The sequence below is a fragment of the Petaurus breviceps genome, unplaced genomic scaffold (assembly GCF_028583685.1).
Source record: "Petaurus breviceps papuanus isolate PSGF00001 unplaced genomic scaffold, PetGlider_PUasm1.0 90895, whole genome shotgun sequence".
Classification (NCBI taxonomy): Eukaryota; Metazoa; Chordata; class Mammalia; order Diprotodontia; family Petauridae; genus Petaurus; species Petaurus breviceps.
The window spans coordinates 6,305,578-6,330,404 of NW_027187372.1; the positions used below are offsets into that span (position 1 = coordinate 6,305,578).

The following is a 24,827-nucleotide window of genomic DNA, read 5'->3' on the forward strand; positions in this document are numbered from 1 at the left end:
CATTCACAGCAGATCAAACCACAATATTGCTGTTTCTTTGTACCCTTTGCATTTCACTTTGTATTAACTCATGTAAGTCTTTCTAAGTTTTTATGAGAGCATCCTGCTCATCATTTCTTATAATACAATAGTATTCCATTGTAATTACATACCACAACTTCTTCAGCCATTTCCCTATTAATGTGTGTCCCCTTGATTTCCAATTTTTACCCCCAGAAAAGAGCTGCTATAAATATTTTTGTACATAATGGTAATTTTTTATTTTTTATTTTTTCTCTTTTGGGATACAGACCTAGTAGTGGTATTGCTTTGTCAAAGGGTATGAATTGTTTTATAGCCCTTTGGGCATAGTTTCAGATTGCTCTATAGGATGGTTTAATCAATCCACAACTCCAACAACAGTATATTAGAAAAATATGAAATATTTCACGAATTTGCATGTCATCCTTGTGCAGGGGCCATGCTAATTTTCTCTATATCATTCTGATTTTAGTATATGTACTGCCAAAGTGAGCACCAGTGTTGAATTCTTTCACTGCATTTCTTGATACTATTTTATATTTCCACTTTCCAAAGCTACAGTCTTTGGAGTAGTTCAAAGTTTTTTCCCTTTTCTCCAGCAACATTTTGGATCACATCAATGACATATAGATAAAACATTTATTATGTTCCAGGCTCTATGCTAAACACTGAGAATGTAAGCACAAGGAAAAACAAAATTAGTCCCTATTCTCAAAGAATTTATATTCTAAAGGAGGAAAAAGGGTACTGGAAGGAGCAGCTAGGTGGTGAAGTGAATAGAGTTTGGAGGACCTGATTCAAATTGTGTCTCAGACACTTACTAGCTGTGTGACCCTGGACAAGTCACTTAACTCCTATTCCCCCACCCCACCCCCCAAATGATATAGACTGCCATGAGTTAGTCTGAGTTTGAAGAAAACATGATGACCGATGTGGGTACTCCCTCAAATGTAGATTCAAAGAAGAACTCACCAATCAAAGTAAAAAGCGATAGGGGTAGAGGTGTTGCCTTCTGAGAAGGCTGCTGGGGCAGAGGGGGAGAATTGTTCTGGAGTACCAGGGGCTGATCCAGGTTTGAAGAAAACTCTGAATAAGGAAATACTATTTGCATGGAGTACATTTGTTACAGTATGCATAAATTCCATGGAAGTGGATCTGAAATAAATATTAATTGTACCCTCAAAACTCAATGATATAAGAAATTAGTTGAATAAACATAGACCCCCCCCCTTCTCTTTTCCCTATGTCTACTTCTTACAATGCTATGAGAGGAAGTATAGTGATTTGAAGAAATGTAGAGATAATGATCGTTTTACTTTATTCTGGGACTTTTTTCCCAGTCCTATTCTATATCAGGCCAAGGAAGGTACCTCATTCTGCCCTACCAGTTGGTTCTGATGGTGACTTTGCCCTTATCAACACCAAATTCCCCACTACTGTGGTTAAGGAGAAAGTGGGTTTCCAAACAACTTCCATTTCTGTAGCCAATGAGCTGAGTTTATTAGAAACTGAGTCTTAGGGAGGAAATTGTGACAATGGTACTGAAAACCACTTACTGCCAGTTGAAATGCCAAAAAAATGTTGCAAAGTGAAGTGCAGCAGATACAAGTCTACTTCTAAGGGACAGGGCCTCTTCTCAGGAATCTCAGTAACTATCCAAGAAGATCCTGAGTTTCAGAACAAATCCTTTTTAGTAGGGCTGTACAAACTAGTGAAAAATTTCATTTAGGTGGGGTTCTTAAATTGTATATCATTTTAAATTTAGTAGTTTATAAGAGTATAGGATCATAGATTTTGGACCTAAAGGACTTTAGACCTCTCATTTTATAGGTAAGGAAATAAATTTAGTGATACATGACAGGTAGATTTTTTAAAGTAAGTCATCTCTCTTGAAAAATGGAAGAACTTTGGTTTCCTAGTAGGTATTTTTTAAATTTAGAAATTGTGGCCTGGGAGGTATAGGTATGTGCCAAGTTCAAGTTCATTTCATCCTTTTTACTCTCTCTCATGGGGTTTTTCCTTATGGCTGCTGAATCCCTTTTGGCCCCAATTTTCTATTATGTTCCAAAAACCAACCCTGTGTACTAGATAAAGGTCACCTATTTGTACTAGAAAACCTAGGTTTCCCAAAGCAGGGATGAATTTTCTGTTATTTATTTATGATTAGTCTACATCTCCAAGTTACTCCAGGTTGGGTCCTCTTTAAAAAGAAAGAAAGACATGTAGAAATGGTGGTAATAAATAGAGATAAGAAGTATACTTTTGGTCTCACTGGTAAAGGAAAACTCCTAAGAGAGGAAGGGCAAGATAGAACCTTCTCTGCAACTTATGATCTTTGAGAGTTGCCTAGAACACTGAAAGATTAAATGACTAGGTCACCCCACCAATATGTGTCACAGGTAGGACTTGAAGCCAGAACTATCTTCCATCAAGACCAACTTTATCCATCATACCATGCCACTTAATGGCATGTCATATTTACCCAGAAACATTTACAGCTTTTGTCTGATGTGATTCCTATCTCACTGTATTTATCTCCATTGCTTATCATGACTATAAATTCTATAAGTAATAATGTATTATTATTATTATTATTATATAAAAGCAATAAATAACCTGTTATCACAAATAAGATATTTTGGATAATGGTTTCATAAACTGTTCAAAAACACTTTATATTATCTCATTTGATCTTCACAACAATCCTATGTAGTAGTAGCAATAGCAATAGTGGTAGTGGTGGTAGTGGTAGTAGAAAACAACATTTATTTAGTGTCTTCTAGGTATTGGTGCTAAGGACTTTACAAATATTGTCTCATTTGATCCTCATAACAACCCTGGAAGATAGTTGCTATTATTATCTTCATTTTATATTTGAGAAAATTGAGGCAAACAGAGGTTAAGTAACTTGATGAAGATTACATGGCTAGTAAGTTTCTGAGGCCATATTTGAACTCAGGTCTTCCTAACTGCAGGCCCAACCCTCTTTCTACTGTACCACATAGCTGCACATCTGCACTCCCATCTATATAGGAAGTAATAGACCAACAAAGGTTAATTAATTTTACCCTAGTCGCACAAATAGTAAATGTATATCTGAGGTGGGATTAGAGCCTACGCCACTCCTGATTCCAGGTCCAATACTTAAGATTAAGTGGTCATCCCTTTGCCAAAATGACTGCCTCAAGAACCAGGGCCTAGAGTGTGCCAAAATAAAAATATAATCTGCTTGTGTAGGGGTAATAAGATCTTCTATGTAGGAAAGAGCATCTTCAAGCCAAGTCTGTCTTTTTTTTTTTAAGTAGAACTGGATGTTAGGTAATGATTTAAATATACTGAAGTATGAAACTTGACTGTCTGATAAATGCTTAAGGAAATTACTTGTGGGGCTTCTCATTAAATACAGTTTTAACTACTGTTGCACGATCTGTTCTCTCTTATAAGCAGCTTTTTTCTTATAATATTTTTTTGGAGCAAAAACCAAAAAGATTTTAAAGGATTCCTTGAGTTTTTAACTTTCCTAATAACTGATGAAAAGAATATCTAAAGGGCATGTGCTCAACTTTATTTCTTAAAATTACCTTCTTTTTTTCTCTTTAAGGTGATTCCAAATCCTTATATCAGTATCCGTAGTGATGGGAGCCTTCACCTTGAAAGAGTTCGCCTTCAGGATGGAGGGGAATATACCTGTGTGGCAAGTAATGTTGCTGGAGCTCACAATAAAACTACTAATGTCAATGTGTATGGTAAGAAATCTATTCAGTGAAATCTTTTCCCTAAACTGTTGCTAAAATGCTGAATTTTGCTCTGAATTGTTGCTAAAATGGATATTATAGGCTAAATTAAAGCAAATAGTAAACTAACCCCCCTTTAATGTTTTGAAATTAATTTGTATTTTTTTATTCTTATAGGAAACTTTATTTTAATTTTTAAAAAACCTACAATGATTAATGACTTTTTCAGACTCCCCTTTTATACTAAGAAAATACAAATGCTAGGGGGAGTTGGCAACTCCTACTTGCCAAATGCTTGTGTAAGTAGTTTCTTAATTGATAAAAGGGAACACAACTCAGAGAAAGAGAGAATGTTTAAAAATATATTGTGATTTCAGGCAAGCTGAATACTTTATACCTTCCAAAATCGCCTTTCCCTTGCTGATTGTGCAATAAGCTTGTCCTTAAGAATGACCTCCTCGTCTTCCAGAGATGGTCTAAACTTTTCATATGGTCACTACTGCTTGCTTACATATATACAATCCTCATGGATGTTAAACATTTTAAAGGTCACTGATTTTTTTAAATGATGCAACATCTTTTTCTATTTATTCCTCCCAATGGTTACCTGTTGTATCTCATTTATAAGTGACTATCTTGTAATTATTTAAGGTATTAAATTGCCTTTTTTTTCTTTTGAGGGATTAGGAACACTTACCAAATTATTGGAAAATAGCCCCGGAGGAGGACCAGAATGGAAGTAAATAGCTTATGATAAGGAAGTCTATTGGCTAAAGAAAGCTGCTATCATAGATCTGTTATCAGTCACAACCCATCCTTACCCATCTTGTGTGACTATAGTCCAAGAAATCATATCAGTCTTCTACAGGGAGTCTATCTAGTGTGCTAGGGTCCTTCTAGTCTCTTCACATTGTATGTGCACAACTGCAGCATCCAGGCAGCTCATTAATAGCTATGTGACTGGCTCATCATTTAAAAAAATTATTTTTGGTGAATACATCTGTCTGATGACATCCTTTATACTGCCAGTTGAAAAATAAAATACTTTGAAAATATTAGAATAGCAAGCTGGGAAATGACCTTATGTGTCTCCTGACTCTTGGCAGAAAAATGATGGACTAGATGTACAGGATGAGACATTCATTTTAGACATGGCCAATGTGTTGATTTGTGTGGAGTGAGAAAATGGGTGGTGCTAGAGAGTCAAAAGAAGAAAAAAAGACATCTATTAAGATATTAAAATTACACAACTTAAAACAAAAAATGTTCAGGAGGGCACACAAACAGGATGATTTTCTTACTATTGTGTTAAATTTAACATAAAATTTAAAAAACAAGAAGTGCATTCTCTCATATATAGTTCATTCATTCTTCTTTAAACAGTGAAATATTTGTTGATTGATATTGTTATAATAATTTCAAACGACTTTAAAGTGATTATTGAGTTCAGTGGCTTTCAAACTTTTTTGATCTACAAACTGCTCAACTGGACAAAAACATCTTGAGGGCTAGCAGTTTATCATCCCTCTCTATCAATGGGGAGTTGGTATTCCAATCTGTACCTTTCTTTAAACTGATGTTTCTCTGGATGTGATAGCATTGATGGTTATAATGAATCAATTAATTTCTAAAAATACTTGACACAATAAACAAATGCCTTGATATTGCCATGTTATAATGAGGCAAAAGATCAACCCACAGACAAAATGCAAGGTAACTGTGATCTATATATTGAGACCAAATGGCCCACTTACCAGTACAAGGCAACTATTCACCATCACAAATAAGCACTTCTCTATTGTTGTCAAAATTCTCCAAATAAAGACATGCTCAGTCTCCTTTAGCAACACATTTTGAGCCAGTCAGTTTAACTAGCCAATTAGTTTAAAATAGAAGTCGTCAACACAAAGTACTTGGAATTAGTGCCTTGACTCCCCAAAGCATTCTCATGACTGACTTTTTTAGACACTGCATTGGCACCAGCATAAGCAGATTTTTCTGGTTTCCCAATTTCCCTTAATCATATTTACCACCATTCTTACAGTTGACCAGTCATGAGATCTCTGTGACTTAGAAATAACATATCCTCAGTATTTGAAGCAATGAATTAATAAATGTGTGCCATTATAAAGTAAAATGGAGTCTTGAACAATTACTTAATAAATTTCGCTGATAAAGACAGTTTTTTTCTGGATAATTGGGGGGTATCAATGCCCAAATTTCCTCAATTATTAAAAAAATGCCTTAATTCTCTATTTCATCTTCATTTCTTGGAATCAGTATTTATTTGGTAAAATGGCTTATCTAAACTATCATGAATTGTTATACCAACTAAGTTGTCAATTTCCAAGATTTACCAAGGATTCCCTCTGCAACTTTGTTATTTCTTTCTCTGGGGAGTAAGTAGTCTATCATTCCTTTTATCACCTATTGCTTTCCTTCAAAGTCTATTCTTGAATTATTTTAGGAAAATGTATTTCATTTTCTGAGTTAAATGTATCTTTAAAGCTATAACTTTCTTTTAAAAAATCAGTTTTTCCCCTTATTTTTATGATTACATATGGTCCATCTTTTTGTAGTTGGTTTTCAGTCATCTTATTGATGACCTGGGAGAATGTGTGCTTTCTTGTTGAGGTATTTCCTTAAGATGTACTTCTTTCTTAAAGTTGTATGAGTAAATGACTTTTCCATCTTGTTTTTCTTTCTACCCAATGGTTGCTCTCATGAGGTCTAACTTGGGCCCTCTACATGATTAACTTTTAAGAATTTTTATGAGGTTCTTGAGAAAGTCAATTAATCATTGTGTATTGGCCATTGACTCAGCATACTAACTTATACTTTCTGTTTCTCAGAAGCTATTTCCTTGCTAGGCTTTTCTAAAAACTATAATAATTTTAATTTGAAACAGAACCTATGAAGCTTAGAAGAGTAGATAGACAGGATTGGCTATTGTGCCATGCCAAATTTTGATGTTTGTTTTTCTTTTTAGTTCTGCCAATTATTCATCACGGACAACAGATATTCAGCACAATTGAAGGAGTCCCTGTAAGTTTACCATGCAAAGCAAGTGGAGTTCCCAAACCAGCTATTGTCTGGTCCAAGGTAGGTATCTCATTTTAGTTAGAAGAAATATTGTTACTCTGTACCTTGGACCTTAATAGTAGATTATATAGTGCTTCTTCACTACAACTTTGTTGATGGGGATTAATCCTTCCCCTAATGTAGATATTAACATCCTTATGGCCTCACAGATAATATTCATAAATTGCTGTTGCCAAAAAAAATCCATCACTTAGTGACCAAATTTTCGGAACCTTTACAAACTTAGTTAGACTAGTCTTCTAATAACTGACACAATCAATCTCCTAGATTCTATTGGAAGCCTTTCCATCTTGATAGGCTGTATCATTTTTCATTGCATAAACATCATTTGAAAAGGAAAGGGTACATCCATATCATGATGAGAGATCAGTATATAGATTTAACAGAGCTAATCTTCTATAAAAACTAGAGGCAAAAAATCAAATAAAAATTTATTGTGTCTACTAAGTATATGCAACTAAAACATTTTAATGTATGATTTCATTTCACACTCTTAAAAACCCAGTGACATGAAGAACATATATTGCTATTTGTATTTGATATATAACAATAAATTGAAACACAATGTTTCAGTTGGTCATACAGCCTACTGGCAAAGCTATTCCTAGGACCTTTTTCTCTTGCTCACCCATTCAATGTCTTTGAACTAAAAATGATCTACCTTCTCTTCTTTTTTTTTTTCCATTTTCCCTTGGTAGACGAGGAAAGAAAAGTCTTGGCAATACCTTGGATTCTATGTAATGAAGTAACCTGATACTTTTTCTTTGCTTTTAAATCTGTCTTCTGTAATAGAAAGGGTATTTGTATTAAAACAATTAAAGCTGTGTATTCTTTGGGAATAGAAGGTTATATATTTTCTGTTTTCTACAGATAGTGTCGTATCTCTATTGTCTAAACACAAGTTTACACATTCATTGATCTTTATTCTATTTCATAGAAAGGAGAAATGATTTCTCCCAGCAATGCTAAATTTTCTTCAGGATTAGATGGAAGTTTATATATAGTGTCACCAGGAGGTGAGGAAAGTGGGGAATATGTCTGCACTGCCACCAATGCAGCGGGATATGCCAAAAGAAAAGTTCAACTGACAGTTTATGGTAAGAACCTATTTGAAAAGTGGTTTTCATTGACACCTTCTATCTTTGCCAAAACACACAGCTGTCCCTTACATAACCTTACCCAAAGATTGTACCCCTAAAGTAAGGCTTGATTTTTCCCAAAAATGTAATATTTCTGCCAACTAAAATCTCGTATAAGGGCAACTCTACCCAACTATGATTTTGGTTATAAGGGGAGAAAGTATATAAGTGCTTGGAAATTTTTATTATGTTTTCTCAGAGTAATATGCTCATTACACCCAACCCTTGTTCAGTAATACCAGTTAGTTAAAAGTATTAGCAAGCCAAACCTCAGTTATGTCTTGGGTTAAAGTTGTGCCCTGGAGGGCTGCTTTTGCAGATGGCTTACTTTAAGACTGCATTTCAGCTGACCTCTTAATCCTTGTACTAAAGCAAAAGAGTGAGAAGTCTTCTAATTGCCTTCCTATCATTTTTTCCATATTCCTCATTTAAAATGTCTGGAAACCATTAGATGACCCCTGAAATTTGGAACTATATGAAGTCTCTTTGCACATCAAGTTTTGAAAAAATTTTAATTATTTAATAAAAATAATAACTGACATTTCTATGGCACTTTAACATGCCTAGAAGAAGCTAGGTAGAGCAGTAGATAGAAAACTGGTTCTGGAGTCAGGAAGGTCTGAGTCCAAATCTAGCCTCTGACACTAACTCTGTGATCTTGGGGAAATTACTTAATATCTGTCTGCCTCAGTTTCTTCAGCTATAAAATGGAAATCCCAATAGCACCTACTTCATAGAATTGTAGCGAGGATCAAATGAGATAGTTGTTAAATGCTTTATAGAATGCCTAGCCCATAGCAGGCATTTAATAAGTGCTTATTCCTTCTTCTGCCTTTTAAGTTTTATAAGTAGATTTTATATATACTACTTTATTTCATTCTCTAAATCCAGAGTGGTAAAATACTACAGGTGTTATTATTCACAAATTCCTACACTGATGCCTCATCATGGTGTGGACGTGATCCTGGGTTCTCAAAGGCTATGCCAGGTGAATTTAAGCCTTGGCACAGTATACCATCTTGGAAAAGCTTTGAATGTGGTCCTGTACTAAACTACATGCCAATCTCTGAATAACTTTTAAAACCTATGTTGATTATTGTTTAACTTAAAGAGAACAATAATTTGATGATAAATAAGGCATTCCAGAATCAACTCCCTGTATGTGTAAAGCCAAGCATGAGCAGCTTTCTGGAGGACTGCAAACAGCTTCAAGGTTCTGATTACATAGTATAGTGAACTCTCTATATTTCAGCAATTAGGGCAAAAAATTCACAGAAAACAAAGTACAGCATTCACAATCTTATGATATAACAACTTATGACTAAAATGGCTACATAATTTTCACCAAAGTGGCCACATAGTTTTAAACAAAGTACAATCATTTAGTAACTCAATCATTTAGTAATTAAGTCAGTTAGTAAGTCCTTAATTCAGTCATCCTTGAGGATGTTCCTTAATGGACACAAAGTACAAAGGTCAAAGTTCTCCACCCCTAGGTCACAGCAAATCATAATCTTCTCAGTCAGCATCAGGTACCCAAGAAGAGATTTTTTCATCTTGACTCAAGTCTGGCTCTCAGCTCCCATGGTTCCTCTTCCATGGTCCCAGCTCCTGCCTGAATCTATACAACTGTCACCTGGGTTCAAAGGCATGCAGCTTTCAGTTCCTTGTCCAGTTCTTCATCCAGTTACTTGTCCAGTTCCCATTCCATATTGAAGATCACAGTGTTCAGTCCACCTCAAGTCCTTCACAGTTCCTGTTTCTGGGAAGACAAAGCTTAACAGGGGCAAAACAACATTCATACACATTGCTGGCACGATCATCAATCTACTATTTGCCTGTGAAATCAACACAGACTCACCAACAAGGTCTGAGAACTCAAAACAAATCATCAGTATAGAAATCAACACAGACCCACAAACAAGGTCCGAGGGGTCAACACAAATCATTAGTAAAGTCCTAGAACCTCCAAAACCCTCCTCCAGGACTTCTGTAAACAGACAGCCAGAAAATCCTCTTACAGGGCTTCCAGTAAGGTCCTAGGGCTTCTGTACAAAGTATCACAAACAAACATCAACACAGACAGAAGAGACAAACATAAAGTGCCAGGATACCACAAGTTTTTTTCCTTCTCAACTCTGCCACCACAAGAGTTCTCTTCTCACTTCTCAGTTCTGCTCAGTTCTGATCAGTTCTCAGTTCTGCCACCAAAAGTTCTGCTCTCTCCAGCCTGGGCCTCTCCTTGTATATGGTTATTAGCTCCTCCCCTTCTTGTTGCATCAGCAACAGGAATTCACAAGTTGTAGGGTTCACAAGTTGTGGGATTCACAAGTTCTGGATCTTAATACTTGATACAATCATGAACTGAAACAAGGTGTTAACTACTTCTGTGTTAATTAAATAGCTGAAACAAGGTGTTAACTACTTCTTTGTTTGTCATTACAGTATGCTATTAGACCAATAACTTGATAAACAATAATAAAAGAATACAAATGAGGAAGATAGATTATGCAATTAAAACAACATTGACCTTACATAATTAAAAAAATTTTGCTGCAAAAATGGAAATTGATAGAAAAATTATATTAATACCAATAACACATTTTTTTTACAGAAGCTTAATCAGTGTGTATCAGTTATATATCAGAAATACCAAGAATGCCTAAAAACCACTTCAGTCCAAAAGCACTTGTGATTTACTTGCCAAGCAGAGAGCAGCCACATGATACATTTTGAAATATAAGGTTATTTGTAAAATCATGTAGAGAAATGGAATCAATGATTATGAGCAGTATTTCCCCATATAACTGAGAAGCAGTAGAAGAGGGAAAGTTTTGGGCTTTGATTTTACTTTTTAAAGCTAAGCAAGAGCAAACTAAGTAAAGTCATCCCAATGGTGGATAAGGATGAGACTAGAAAGAAAACAACAAACAAAATAAGTTTGGAAAAAATATGTAAGAATTTCTTTTTAAAAAATGTGTACTTTCAAGGACTTTTGGGCCCATGAACTAGGAAAGGGTGTTGAGGAAAACAAAGAAAACCAGCTTACTAAACTGAATTTTTAAAAAAGTCTTTATAAAGGAATATTTACAAAGGGGACAAATTTGTGAAGGCGTTGAGGGATTCCTTATAAAGGTATTTAAACAAGGGGAAGATAATGTAGATGTAGAGGGAAAATTTGACTCCTTTATTACACCCCCCCAAAAAACACAAGGTAACCAAGAGAACATCAACAACTACTTGCCCATATGCCTATTTTTCCACCTATGTAAAATAGTCATGAGAATAATCTACCCATTATTTTAAGATAATCTTGATAAAACTATCAGAAGTGGGGGTGGATAGGTGGCACAGAGAATAGATGGAGTCAGGAGGACCTGAGTTCAAATCCGGCCTCAGTCACTTAATACAAAAACTAGCCATGTGACCTTGGGCAAGTCACTTAACCCCAACTGCCCTCCAAAAAAAAAGGCAAAAAAAAACTATCAGAAGGAAAACCTAGGCTTTTGGACGAAATATTTGACACTAGATGACAACACAAAAACTAACTGAAAGATATAGATAATGCAAGATCTTGCTGTCCTTATTTCAATTATAATAAGGTATCTCTCCTCCATGTCAAAATTATAAAAGATTCATTGAAAGATTTAACAATATACATAGAACTGTTTGATTACTATTTGATTTTTAGAAAAGCAAGAGAGTTGTATTCACAAAGTGAGCATGCTCAGAGGATGAGAAGATGGATTAGATACTACTCTTCCCTGTTATAGCCAATCTTGGATAGTCACCAATACAACTACACCTATTCTTTCTTATTACTTTCCTATGTTATTCTCTGTTCATTGAACCTTCTGTTCAACATCACTCTGATGTACTTATCAGTCTCTTGAAGAACCTGCTAATGCATAGCAGCATCTGTGCTGTTAGTTGCCATTGGGAAAAATCAACCCTCCTCCAGCATCCCTCTCCTTCCTACCTAGATCACTTTGTAGCTATGGCAGACCCTCGCAGATAGGGGTGCGCTGAGTGCTCTCAGGTTTGTTTTGGATGGGACAGTGAGTCACACAGGATAAACAGGCAGAATGCATCCCAGACACAATGAGGCTTTCTTTTTCCCCCCAAACCACCTTCTCTATTTTTGTCAGGGGTTCCACATCTTAATCATTCACATATGTTCACAATCTTGGTGTCATGCTAGATTACCTTTCACTCATATCACATATCTAAGCATATCTTCTATCTCTAAAACATCTCTAACCCTACATTCCCTTTACTCCATTTGTTCAGATACCCACTACCGAGTTCAAGGCCTCTCAAACAACAACTCTCCCCTAGATTATTACAATGGCTTCCTATTTGGACACCCAAATCCAGCCTCCATAGAGCCACCAAGGTGATTTTCCTGTGCCATACATCTTATCATATCACACACACACACACACACACACAAACTCATTCACTCACTCACTCATTCACTCACTCACTCACTCACTCACTCACATACTCATGTACTCAATAAGCTGCAGTGGCTTCCTATTACCTCAGAGAGAAAATTAAACTCCTCATTTGGCATTTAAATCTCTTCAAAACCTTGTTCCTTCCTACCTTTTCAATCTTCTTACATATTACTCAATTACCTCTACTCCTGTCCAGACAAATTGGCGTTTTTGCTATTCACACTAATATAAAATACAAATAAAATATCCAAACATTAATAGAAAATTGAAGTATGAAAGCATTCACTAAATAGAATAATGTAAAGAAAAAGGAGATGTATAATGGAAAATTCTGCTGAATTGAAATCAAAGATAATTTTCTGTTTGTTTTATATCATTTATGGTGAGTACCTACACACATAGAAACATGACTCTTGCTAAAACGTTGTTCACCAACTATTGTAGCCTATTTTTTTAAAATTACTGTAATATGTATCTCAGTTAAAATGTGTAACAAAATAGAAAGTTATCTGCTAAGCTAGCTACATTGATCCAATTAACTGAATATTGAATTACTAACAGACAGTTACTTATACATCCACCATATTTTCCAGGACATAGACAAGTGTTTTTTAATGAAGCATTTAATCACAGTAAACTCACTAAAATATTGCAGATGTTTTATTTTTAAGGAAATTGAAGATTATTCAGAGACCAATGGAGGGGTAAATGGTTGGCTTGAGTAGGCACCAACATATTACATGCAAGGAATTGTACAAGAGAAGCATTGTAAAGATGTCATCCTAAAAATGCATGATTGATAAAGAAGTTGTATAGTAAGAGTGAGAGATTTTCAAAATGTTGGGTGGACCCCCTGTAGCAAGCTAGTGAGTAGACATGGATGAGAATTGCATAGGATATATAGTCATGGTTAGGTTGTATCCATGGAATACATCATCAGGAGTACCCACATACACAAGATTAATAGATTTGTTTTAATTACTTTATATGTTTATATATTTGTTATAATATTTAAAGATGAAGAAATAGAGACTTAAAGACACTAAAAGCACTTGAAAGTGGTCATCCAGATAAAATGTAAACTCCTTGAGGGACTGTTTTGGCCTTTCTTTGTATTCCCAATTTTAGCCTAGTGTCTAGCACATCGGGAGCACATCGATTGATTATAGCTAATAATTATCAGAAGTAGAAATCAAACCCAGGTGCTTTTTAACTTCTCAAAGTCCAGTGTCCTTTCCATAGTAACATGTTTCCTGTCACATATTTATGGTAAGTTATACATATTTTCTTTTGTTTAATTTTAAATATATTTGTTTCCATTATTGAAATAAACAAAATGTGTATTTTAGTAAGGCCCAGAGTGTCAGGGGATCAACAAGGACTAACACAGGATAAGCCAATAGAGATCTCAGTCACAGCAGGTGAAGATGTTACGCTTCCGTGTGAGGTGAAAAGCCTGCCTCCACCCACAATTACGTGGGCCAGAGAAACACAACTCATCTCCCCATTCTCTCCCAGGTAATGAGATTTGATGTGAACTGTATCCTGTGAAAATGGAAATTCTGAGATATTGCTTTTCTCTGTTTTTCTAAATGCTTAAAAAATTTTAATGATTCAAATCTTATCATTCAGGGAACTAATTAGGAAACATGATTTTACAGACTACACATACCTTATTTAATTGAAGTTTAAGTATTATTACATAATCCTAATATTCTCCCACACCTGTGTGTTTCATAAAGTTAATTCCTGTTATAATGGAAGCCATGCCAATGGAGGTTCATTCTTAGAGTATGCACATCCTTCTTCACTTGACTCCAAGCTTAATGGTTCTGGAGCCAGTTTTATATAGAATGTCTATCTATACTCTAAATCAGGGATCACAGCTTTTTGATTACATGTCATTATACCTTTTCTGAAGTATTCCCCATGTCTTTCCACTTATAGTAGTAGGCAAAAATACACTAGCAAATGCCCTCAAGATGGGCATGCCCTGGCTAGGTGCTCATTATACTATTACACTTTTATTGAAGAGTATCTTTAGGATTTTGTTATTTTAACAGTTGAAATGCCATTAGCTCAATAAGAATAATACACAATACACTCATTCATTTCTAGGATTTTCCACTTATTAACTTTCTAGATAATCTTTCACAAATTAAGAGACTGCACTAATATACTGGAAAAGAACTGTCAACATACTGTCTGGGAGCCCAACTCCACTGTATGATCTGAACCAGATTAAAATGTAATTGAGAAGTACATAAGAATAAAATAGAACATAGATAATGTTAAATTATGGTCTTCTTAGTCAACATACAGCCTGCAGAAATCCTTATGTATGGTTTAATGGTCTTATTTGAATTTAACACCACTGGACTAAAGGCTACCTGACTACCTACCTGACACACTTGTTATAATTAACACTGATCCTCACTTTAATACAATCAACTAAGGAGTCAGATCAACAGCAAATTCCCTTATCTTCTGACTTGCAGATGCCAACTTCCTGTTCCCCTGAGATTTCTTCAAGATTCAACTCAGCTGCCTGAGGTCTCCTTTGTTTTCTGCACTATTCCTGCTCCTCTCCTCAAATTTTCCTAGACCCCTTAATCTCTAATTTTCTTACTTCATTCTCTGTTTTATATTATATTATCCTCTTACATATTTTTTTCCTGTTCTGTATGACTTGATCTCCTTGAGAACAAGAAAGTTTCATTCTTTCTATCCAGAACCAAGGACAGCGACTTGCACTAGTAAGCTTTTAAATGTGTATTGAATTCAGTTGAAAATAAAATTCAGACAAAGGCAACCTCAGCAGAACAAAATTAAACAGATAATTATGTTCTCCTTTCCTTTTTAAGTTATTCAGACAGCTTATCATAGATGGGATATAGTTTTCATGACACTAAAGTTGTCATATAATTTCACAGGAAAATATTAGGGAGGTTTGATTGTACTTACTCTTTTAAAGGCACTATATGTATGCTTCCTCTCTTACAGGCACATCTTCCTTCCTTCAGGATCAATGAAAATCACTGAGACACGTGTTTCAGACAGTGGAATGTATCTTTGTGTTGCCACAAATATTGCAGGGAATGTGACTCAGTCAGTTAAATTAAGTGTCCATGGTAAGTTTTGAGATTTGAAATAAAGACAATGTGTCCTATTTGATGACTCTGTGAACTAGCAATGATGAATTTTCTGAACTGGCAACCATGAAACCCATTGACCATTTTTTCTTTATGTACTATATACAAAAAAATTACTAGGAAAATATGCAAAAATTCAAACAGTTTCTTGTAGAGCCCAGAAATATTCATTTGTTGTCCATAGAGTAATCAAATAATTTCTTGCAATTATCTCCCCCCAAAAGTAAATAATCCCAAACTCCTGAATCTTAGATATTACCAATTTTAATGTAAATTTCCATACTCCCTATCTGTATTCTTGGAATTTAGGAAAATAAGAAGAGATAAATTAATTTAAGAAAATTGCTATTTATATAAGAGATGATGGAATTTCAGCATATAATATTACTTTGGCTTTAAATAAATAAGCATCTAGAAAATTTGATTATCCCCTCTTATTAAGTATTAATTAAATACTACAGCTACCTTTTAGGTAGTCTTTTGGTCTTTTTCTCATTCTAATGTATTCAACTTTGAACTGCCAGAAAAAAAAATTTCTCATCAGTAATTTTTGTGAAATTACTTCTCTTTTCAAAAATACACAGTGACTTTCTGTTATCCATTCTACACAGTCCAAATTCCTCCCCTTAATGTTGAAGGAATTATGTCAAATGCCTAATCACTCATTCTGATTGACTATCTAAAATCTTTCATTCATCTCTACTACGGTCCCTTTCATTTACCAATGTTATAATGACTTGTCTACTTATATCCCTCCTTCCACTTATGAGTTGCTTGTTCCTATTTACAGTCATCTCTCACATACTACTTTTTTCAACTGGAGTGGTATTCTCTTCATCAGTCCATGTGTCTTGCTCCTTTTAAAAAATCATCCCAAATGTACAAATTCTGAAAAGTATTTTCTGATTAATTGCACCTCACGGATTATCCTTCTGTTTTCATCCTTTCGGCACTTAGAAATTTGGTTTTGTGCATCAGTTTGCATTTGTGTATGACTGTTAGATATTGCCCTTTAGACATTTCATATATGTATATACGTATGTATGTATGCTATTTATATATTTGTTCATTGATTATGTCTTACAGTCATAGAATGTTAGAGCTGGAAATGACCTTAGAAATTGTCTAGTTCTTTCTCTTATTTTACAGATGAGAGAACTCATCTAGAAGGAGCAACTTGCTCAATTGTGCTAGATAGGGATAAAACCAGACTAGAACCCAAATCTTCTCACTCCTAGTACAGTGCCCTGTCCATCATACTGTGATCCTATTTATTTTAGTATATGTGGCATTTACTATAAATGCTTCTCAAATAAATCATTGTGTGTTATGAACTCATGAGTTATTTAACAAATCAGTTAAAGCACATTAGTATTGAAAAGATAAAGGAAAATAAATTTTTTTTCATTAGTCTATATGTTAAAAAATTTTTTGAATTGCCTTATATGGAATGACCCCAAATTGAATGCTTGAAATTTTTAATGCTTTTGATATGGATAGGTTCCTATATTTTATACTAAAACTAAAGTATGCTATATAGTCTATAGGATTAATTATTATGGGAAAGTAAAATCATTTAACTTTTTTTCATATTGACCTTTACAGCAAGATCTCAGGTAGAAAATGGCTTTGTTAGCTTCATTCTAAATAATGATGGGTGGACCATAAAATTTCTAGACTTTTAGATTAGTTAGATAAGCACTGAGCATTTTTTGATGGTTATGTGACTATGTATCCTGGCATATGAATTTTGAAGGCTTTCCTCATTGTGTACATTGTCCAGGGCTCTCCTTCATTCCCAAGCAATCCCAGGATCCTACAGTTTTCCAGAGTATTTAAGTTGTCTTAGGAAAAATGCTTCATCTAATTAATGTTCAGCCTCAGAGGTATTTCATGCCAGTGTCATATGTTTCTAATCCTTAGTCATAGGAGGATCTCTGTGGTATACTATAACTCTTCTCTGTTTCAAGATTTATAGCTTCCTAAAAGATACAGTTATAATATTAGCTAATGTCATTTAATATGTTTAGTAAATTATCGGAGAATGTTAAATGGTTTACTGGTTATATACAAATGGTCCTCCATTTTTGTATTTTTTCATGCCAGACCAATAATTGTAGGTTGGACAAGTTACATAACATTCCTATGCTTGAAAAATTTAAATATATTTGGTTGTTTCTAGTTCCTCCAAGGATACAACGTGGTCCCAGACTTCTGAAGGTCCAAGTTGGGCAGAGAGTGGACATTCCCTGCAATGCCCAAGGATTACCTCTTCCTGCACTTACATGGTTTAAAAATGAAAATACCATGGTTATTGATGGAGTACAGTATGCCAACAGTCCAGATGGAACACTGAGCATTGACCAAATCCAACTTTCAGATTCTGGTGTATATAAATGTGTTGCTAATAATATAGCTGGCAGTGATGAGGCAGAGATAACAGTGCAAGTTCAAGGTAATTTTTTACATAGAGAAAGGTGAGGGTAGAGAAGACAGCTCAAATATATTTAAGTCATTTCTTAAAAAAATATTTGTGATTTTCCCATGGGTATGATGTTTTTGAACAGTTCTATAGGCAGAACTGAAAAGAGACGAAAACATTAGATTGTGAATCTGACATTTTTAATCTAAAATACATATTTAGTATATTTAATTTTTGAAAAATAAATCACTGGGTATGGCCTATCTAATATACAATACCAAATACATTAAATTTATGAGAAACTGTATACTGTTAATGAAATTACTTTTTATATAAGTACAGGCAGACATACTTTGCACAAATCAAATTCCTAAGAAACATGGATCTGTTGTTACCTATGTTTGATGTTGAATTTGCCTTGAATGGTTGAAGGATGGATATAATATCTATATTTATTTATTTATTTATTGAGAGAGAGAAAGTGTGTGTGTATGTATGTATGTGTGTGTGTGTGTGTTGAAAATGGAGACCAGAAAGGATTCAATGAAGAGAGATTTGATCTAATTCTTGAAGAATGAGCAGGCTTGGAAGGACAAAGAGAAGGTAGATAAGAGAAAGGCATTCTATGATGTAAAAATTTCCCCAGTTTGCCCCAGATTTTTATGTTTTTATTTTTACATGTCTTTTATTGTGCACGTGTACATCTATTTATTTACCTATATCTATATCCATATTTTTTCTATATCCCTCTCTTTTGTGAAATCTTCACACACCCATGTGCACGGTGATCTCTTCTAACACTGAATTTCATATTTCTATATGTAGATATCATGTACAATATGTAGTTTATTATAAATATATGTATAATATGTACATGTACTTTTATTATGATCCTTCTCAGTAATTCAAGTTCAAATTATAGAACATGAGTAGTGGAATATATCTAAGGCTTTTGTTTATTATTATTTAAAGTTATCTGATAAGACTCATTTTTTTTTATATTGTAGTTTACTGAGGGGTAGTATAGTGTATAGTAGGAAGCATGTTGGAGGTGGAGTCTGTTGCAGCAAGCACCCTAGCATACACAGGATGGCTGCTAGCACAGATTCTTAGATCTTCTATTCTAAAGGAAGCTACTGAATCTTTCAAACTTAGTTTCTTTGTGATGTCAGGGAAATCATACTTGTTAATGCATATTTCAAAAAGTGTTTTGAGGATCAGATGAGATAATTCATGTAAAATGATTTGTAAAACAATGTATAAAAATATAAACTTTCATGTAAAGGTATAATAATAACAATAATAATAGCATTTACATGGTGATTTAAGGTTTGCAAGGAAATTTACAAATATTTCATTTCTTCACAAAGTTAGTGGGAAATAGGTGCTTTTATTATCTCCATTTTATAGATGAGGAAACTGAGACAGGCAGAGATTAAATTATTTGCCCAGAGTCACACAGCTAATAAGTATTTGAGACAGGATTTGAACTCTGGTCTTCCTAACTCTTGGTCCAGTGCTCTATTTAATGGGTTGTTAGCTATTTATACATCTTTTTATCCCCACATGGTGCCACATATCACAGTGCTTCACAGTGGTAGATACTTGTAATGGGAATGGGAATTTGGAGATCTTCCCTGCCCCTTAATAGTCTGAATGTAATCACATGGAGCCTGTGGTGAGAGGAGTTTGCTGGACAAGTGGAGCAGGAAGGGAGGAGCAGAGCTGAGAGGAAGCTGGGAGTCAGAGCAGTTAGTTGTTTGGAGGGAGAGTTTGTTTGTGGGAAGGCTTGGGGTGGTGGTGTTTCCTGTAGTGATAAGGTGTTTTAACTTCTTTTTTGCTATGATGGATTTGGTTTTCTGGTGTTGGGATTTGACTTTCTGGTATTAGGATTCAGCTTTCTGGTGTTTGAATAAATGTTTTGCTTCTGTCTTCTAGATGGAAAGTCTGTTATATTTTGTGATTCATAATTATACCAGCATATTCAGAGTTGCCATTGGTGCTGTGAATAGTGTTGGCAATACAATACTTAATAAATATTTGTGATAAATATTTAATACATCTTTTTTAAATAGAACCCCCAGCAGTAGATGATCTGGATCCTCCTTATAACACCCCATTTCAAGAAAGAGTGGCCAACCAACGCATTGCATTTCCATGTCCAGTTAAAGGTGTGGAATACTATTGTTACTAATTTAACAGGAGGAGTTAATTTGAATAATTTATACAATTTATTCATTTTTGCAATATTATAACTTCTGAAAAAACATTATTCAGTTCTTTTAAACTAAAATAAAGGTATATATGTTATATATAATATCATATTTATATGTATATATATATATATATATATATATACATATTTAAGGTAAGGACTGTTTGGAACAGTGAAGGAAGTAAAATACTAACTGTATTTTTTTCATCTTGTGGCCTGAAGGCCACATACATGGCAGTATGCATGTTGATCTTGCTGAATGTTAGTTTTCCATAAAAATTATAGTGCAAAAAAGAGAATCATGTTAATAATAGTTAGAATAATAAAACAATAATAATAAAATTTATAGAAAAATAAAAGTCATAGAAAGCTAGATTTGGAATGGACCTTAAAAGTCATGTATGAAAACATCGTTAAGAGTGATATATGTTCTTTTTGACACATAGTGGTACTCACCTACCTTTAGATATGTTTCTTTGAAATGTCAAAATTAATTCTCTCCAACATATAAACTTTTTTTTAATCTAAAGATGCCTGATTACCTCAATAAAGGTAACTTACCTCCAACTTTAAATAAAGGATAAGTGAGGCAAAAGATATTCCAGGAATTAGAATTTTTAATAATTTTTCAGACCTTCAAATCACAAACCACAAATGTTCTGGCAATAATTTAATGTTTATGTACTCAATATATAGTCAGTAAGGTAATTGTCTTTCTTATCAACATAATAGTTTTCTCAAAACTCTTTTTATATAGTATTTGCAAAAAGTCTAACATTCTTTATTTCTCTTGTCAGGTACCCCCAAACCAACAATCAAATGGCTGCGTAATGGCAGAGAGCTGACAGGCAGAGAACCAGGCCTTTCAATTTTGGAGGATGGAGCATTGTTGGTTATTGCTTCAGTTACACCATATGATAATGGGGAGTACATCTGTGTGGCAACCAATGAAGCTGGAACTACAGAAAGAAAATATAATCTCAAAGTTCATGGTAAAACTGGCACAAAATACAAAAATTCCATGGCTTAAAGTGTAGTCTTTTTCAAGTACTTATTTAAAAATTGTATTTAGTCCATTATTCTGATGTCTAATTTTACAGCATTCAGAATCCTTCCTAAGCAGTTGTCTGGAGAACTGCCTGTTGAATTTTCAACTTAAACTTGTGGATATCACTTTGCTCAAATAATGATTCAATGAACCAATTTAATTTTGATACTAAACTTGTAAATATTAACGTCCTTAAAAAGGATTAAATAAGCAAATAAATGAAATGAAAGATGTCACAATGAATTGATAATCAAACAAATGTAAAATAAAATAGAAAAACTAGACAAGTTAAAGAAATTTTAAATTCTAATATGATCAATGCTTTGATCATATGTTCAGCCTTTCACTGCTGGGAGACTTCTTAGCATTTACCTTAGACTTCTTATTAGTCTTTTCTATGTTTAGGAGGAAAAAAGAAGTATGCATGTTTTGGAAATTGACTTTTTATCCATAGGAATTCACCATCAAATAATTTGTTTTAAAGTAAAGTTTCTCTTTTTTGTAGTTCCTCCTGACATCAGAGATAAAGGACAAATGACAAATATATCTGTGGTGCTAAACCAGCCCTCAAATCTCTTTTGTGAAGTCTCAGGCAATCCTCCTCCTATCATCATGTGGTACAAAGATGATGTCCAGGTACGACCATCATATAAAGTATCCAAATGTCACAATGTTACAATGAAGTTTCTACTTCTATTTCAATCTCTGCATACCTGTGAAGAGTACTGATAACACTCGTCTTTTGTCAACCTGAAGGTGACTGAAAGCAGCACTGTCCAGATAACACATAATGGGAAAATGCTACAACTACTCAAAGCTTCCCCAGAGGATGCTGGGCACTATAACTGCAGAGCAATTAATATTGCTGGCACTTCTGAGAAGGACTTCAACATTGCTGTGCTCCGTAAGCAGAACACTTTTTAAGACTTCAGTACCACTGACTACATTAGAATGGGTTGGTGATGGGGAAAAATAGATTTGACCAGATACCCTTAAACTGAAACTTTTTCTTCAATGTTTGAGGATAAATTGGAATGGAGAATTGAAGCTATTCTAAATCTTTACACAGTAGGGAGGATGTTGTCATTACTGTGTATATGAATTATCAAAACAATATTCATAAGTTCTTAGAAATTATCCATCATTGCCTATCTACAGACACACAAAAGCTGTGCCTGACTGGGTATGCATAAGATTGACTGGAAAGAAAGAGCATCATTTTGCCTTAGATGGAACATGTGCAATGACTGTTTCTTCTTGCCAACCCTAGAATCTGGTGACATGTTCTTTTATGCTTGGTTACAGTACTGGGGGCCATAAAAGTTTTAATAAATATCATGTAAGAATAAATCATACCTTCCCAGAGTGGGTGAAACCACCCCCTCGGGGGGCACTGGAACTATCCAGGCAAAAGAGGGCAGTAGTAGTTTGAAATGACACAAATTTTTTAAACCATTAAAGGATTAAAGAAAATAGATTTCCAGGGGGGCACTGAGTAATTTTTTAAAAAGGGGACAGTAGTCCAAATAAGTTTGGGAACCTGTGTGTTAGATTGAGAAAAGCCACCCAAATTCTCTTTCTGTCATACATGTAACTCCATAGCAACTTATGAAGGACAAAGTCCTTATCTTGGGCTGCCCTTGAGTACCAACAGTTAATGTTGGAATATATCTAAAAATATTTAACACTGTGCCATTTTTATCACTTGAGGAATGGAAAAGGAATATAGTACTATGGGGCATCAGAAAATTATACACTGTGGACTTAGTGGCAGGAACACTTGGTTTCCAATTCCACTTCCATCATTACTATCTATGTGGCCATATCTATATCACATTATCTTTCTGAGTCTCAATTTCCTTAGGCATAATATTAGGCTATTAATAACTATACTACTTGCATTGACAGATCATTGTAAAACTTAAGTGAGATCATCTATATAAAATACTTTGCAACCTTAAAGTACTCTATATATGTGAAGGCTTTTTTTTAAATTTTATATGTCTGGTGGGTGGTTCTACTACCCATCATAGTATATAAAGAATGCTAATTAATTCTTATAATTATTATTAGAAGTATGAATAATCTTTGATTACAAGCCTATTGAGGATATATTCCTCTCCATGTTTAGACCAGTTCTTGTACAACAAATAAAAAGTTCATCCCTGAGCTCTTATTCAAAATTTTTCTGGCTTTGAAGAACCTGCTAGAGCTACTGGCATAACTTTTAAGAGTTCAATGCCATGTCTACCCCAAAAGGAGGCTTTGAGATTGGTTTTTGCATGAGCAAGAAAGGACTGTATAACCAAAGATGAATGCAAATAAGGGGAAAATAACCATCATTGACATTATCTGGGAGGCATGGTATAAGGGGAGATAAGGAATGAAGAGAGAAGAAAGGAAACAGTATGATAAACTTAGTAATTTCAGCACTAGGACAATTTATATATATATATATAGTGTTCTGTATATATCTCATATTTCCACAAAATTCCCAATTAGAGGCTTTTAACAGGATCTATAATGATAAACTGAGAATAGCATTATGACTTAATACTTACAATTTAAAATGAAAGGACTTTAGTAATTCATATAACAATGCTTCTTAAATTTCCAGTGATTATGATAATAGTAAGTTATTTTGCATGAGATTCATCTCTTCATAAACAATCCTCCTATTCTCTTGTTACACACGTGTCTGAATGTTTCTCATAATAAATCTGATTTAAGACCAAAGGTGTTTACCCAGGAAATATAAATCACTCCAGCACATCTTTTGTGAGGTTTTTTTTTCTCTTCCAGTTTCTCATTTTAAATCTTGGCTCTTCTACTGTGTTGTGAAAGGGAATTATTGTCTTGCATTTTGAACTTTAAAAACTTGTTGAACTGATTAAGGAACATTTATTTTCCCATGTGTTAATTCATAGATTCTTATGGTAAAATCTCTTTGTTCAAGTTCCACCCACCATAATAGGTGCCAATTTTCCAAGTGAAGTCTCAGTTATCCTCAACCATGACACCAGCCTTGAATGTCAGGTCAAAGGCACTCCCTTTCCTACTATTCAGTGGTTCAAAGATGGCAAGTAAGTACTTCTTTGTCTGTAGCAAAGTCTCTACTGATAAAGTATAATTATATGAAGAATAATCATCACTAACATTTATATAGCTCTCTTACTATGTGCCAGACACTGTGCTAAGCACTTTACAAATATTATCTAATTGGATCCCCTCAACAACCTTGTGAACGAGATGCATTTGTTATCATCCCGATTTTACAGGTAAGGAGACTGAGGCCGGTGGATGTTAAATGATTTGCCCAGAGTCACACAATTAATATGTGTCTGAGGCCATACTTGAACTCAGGTCTTCCTGACTCCAGGACCAGTTCCCTATCCACTGTGCCACCTCACTGTCCCCACAAAGGTGCATACTGTAAAGAAACATAATAAACCTCCTCCCTTCATTTTGCTTTGGAATGTATGGTTATGATTAGACTGATGCTTCTTGAAAGTAATCTTTTTTTATTGTTTGTTT

At 34.4% G+C, this 24,827-nt stretch overlaps 1 protein-coding gene and 1 non-coding gene across 2 annotated transcripts in view; one reads left to right on the forward strand and one right to left on the reverse strand.

Moving 5' to 3' along the window:
• Positions 1-24,827, forward strand: part of HMCN1 (hemicentin 1) — a 514,591-nt gene that overhangs the window by 263,649 nt on the left and 226,115 nt on the right. Inside the window, exons 19-29 of the mRNA XM_069074427.1 lie at positions 3,623-3,767; positions 6,745-6,857; positions 7,795-7,954; positions 13,806-13,974; positions 15,460-15,587; positions 17,791-18,063; positions 20,106-20,201; positions 21,043-21,237; positions 21,799-21,929; positions 22,050-22,197; positions 24,250-24,376. Coding sequence (XP_068930528.1) covers positions 3,623-3,767; positions 6,745-6,857; positions 7,795-7,954; positions 13,806-13,974; positions 15,460-15,587; positions 17,791-18,063; positions 20,106-20,201; positions 21,043-21,237; positions 21,799-21,929; positions 22,050-22,197; positions 24,250-24,376 — 1,685 coding nt within the window. The remainder of the gene's footprint in view (positions 1-3,622; positions 3,768-6,744; positions 6,858-7,794; positions 7,955-13,805; positions 13,975-15,459; positions 15,588-17,790; positions 18,064-20,105; positions 20,202-21,042; positions 21,238-21,798; positions 21,930-22,049; positions 22,198-24,249; positions 24,377-24,827) is intronic.
• On the reverse strand, positions 411-517 carry LOC138151271 (U6 spliceosomal RNA). Its single transcript, XR_011165787.1, has one exon. It is a non-coding gene; the product is annotated as a U6 spliceosomal RNA (small nuclear RNA).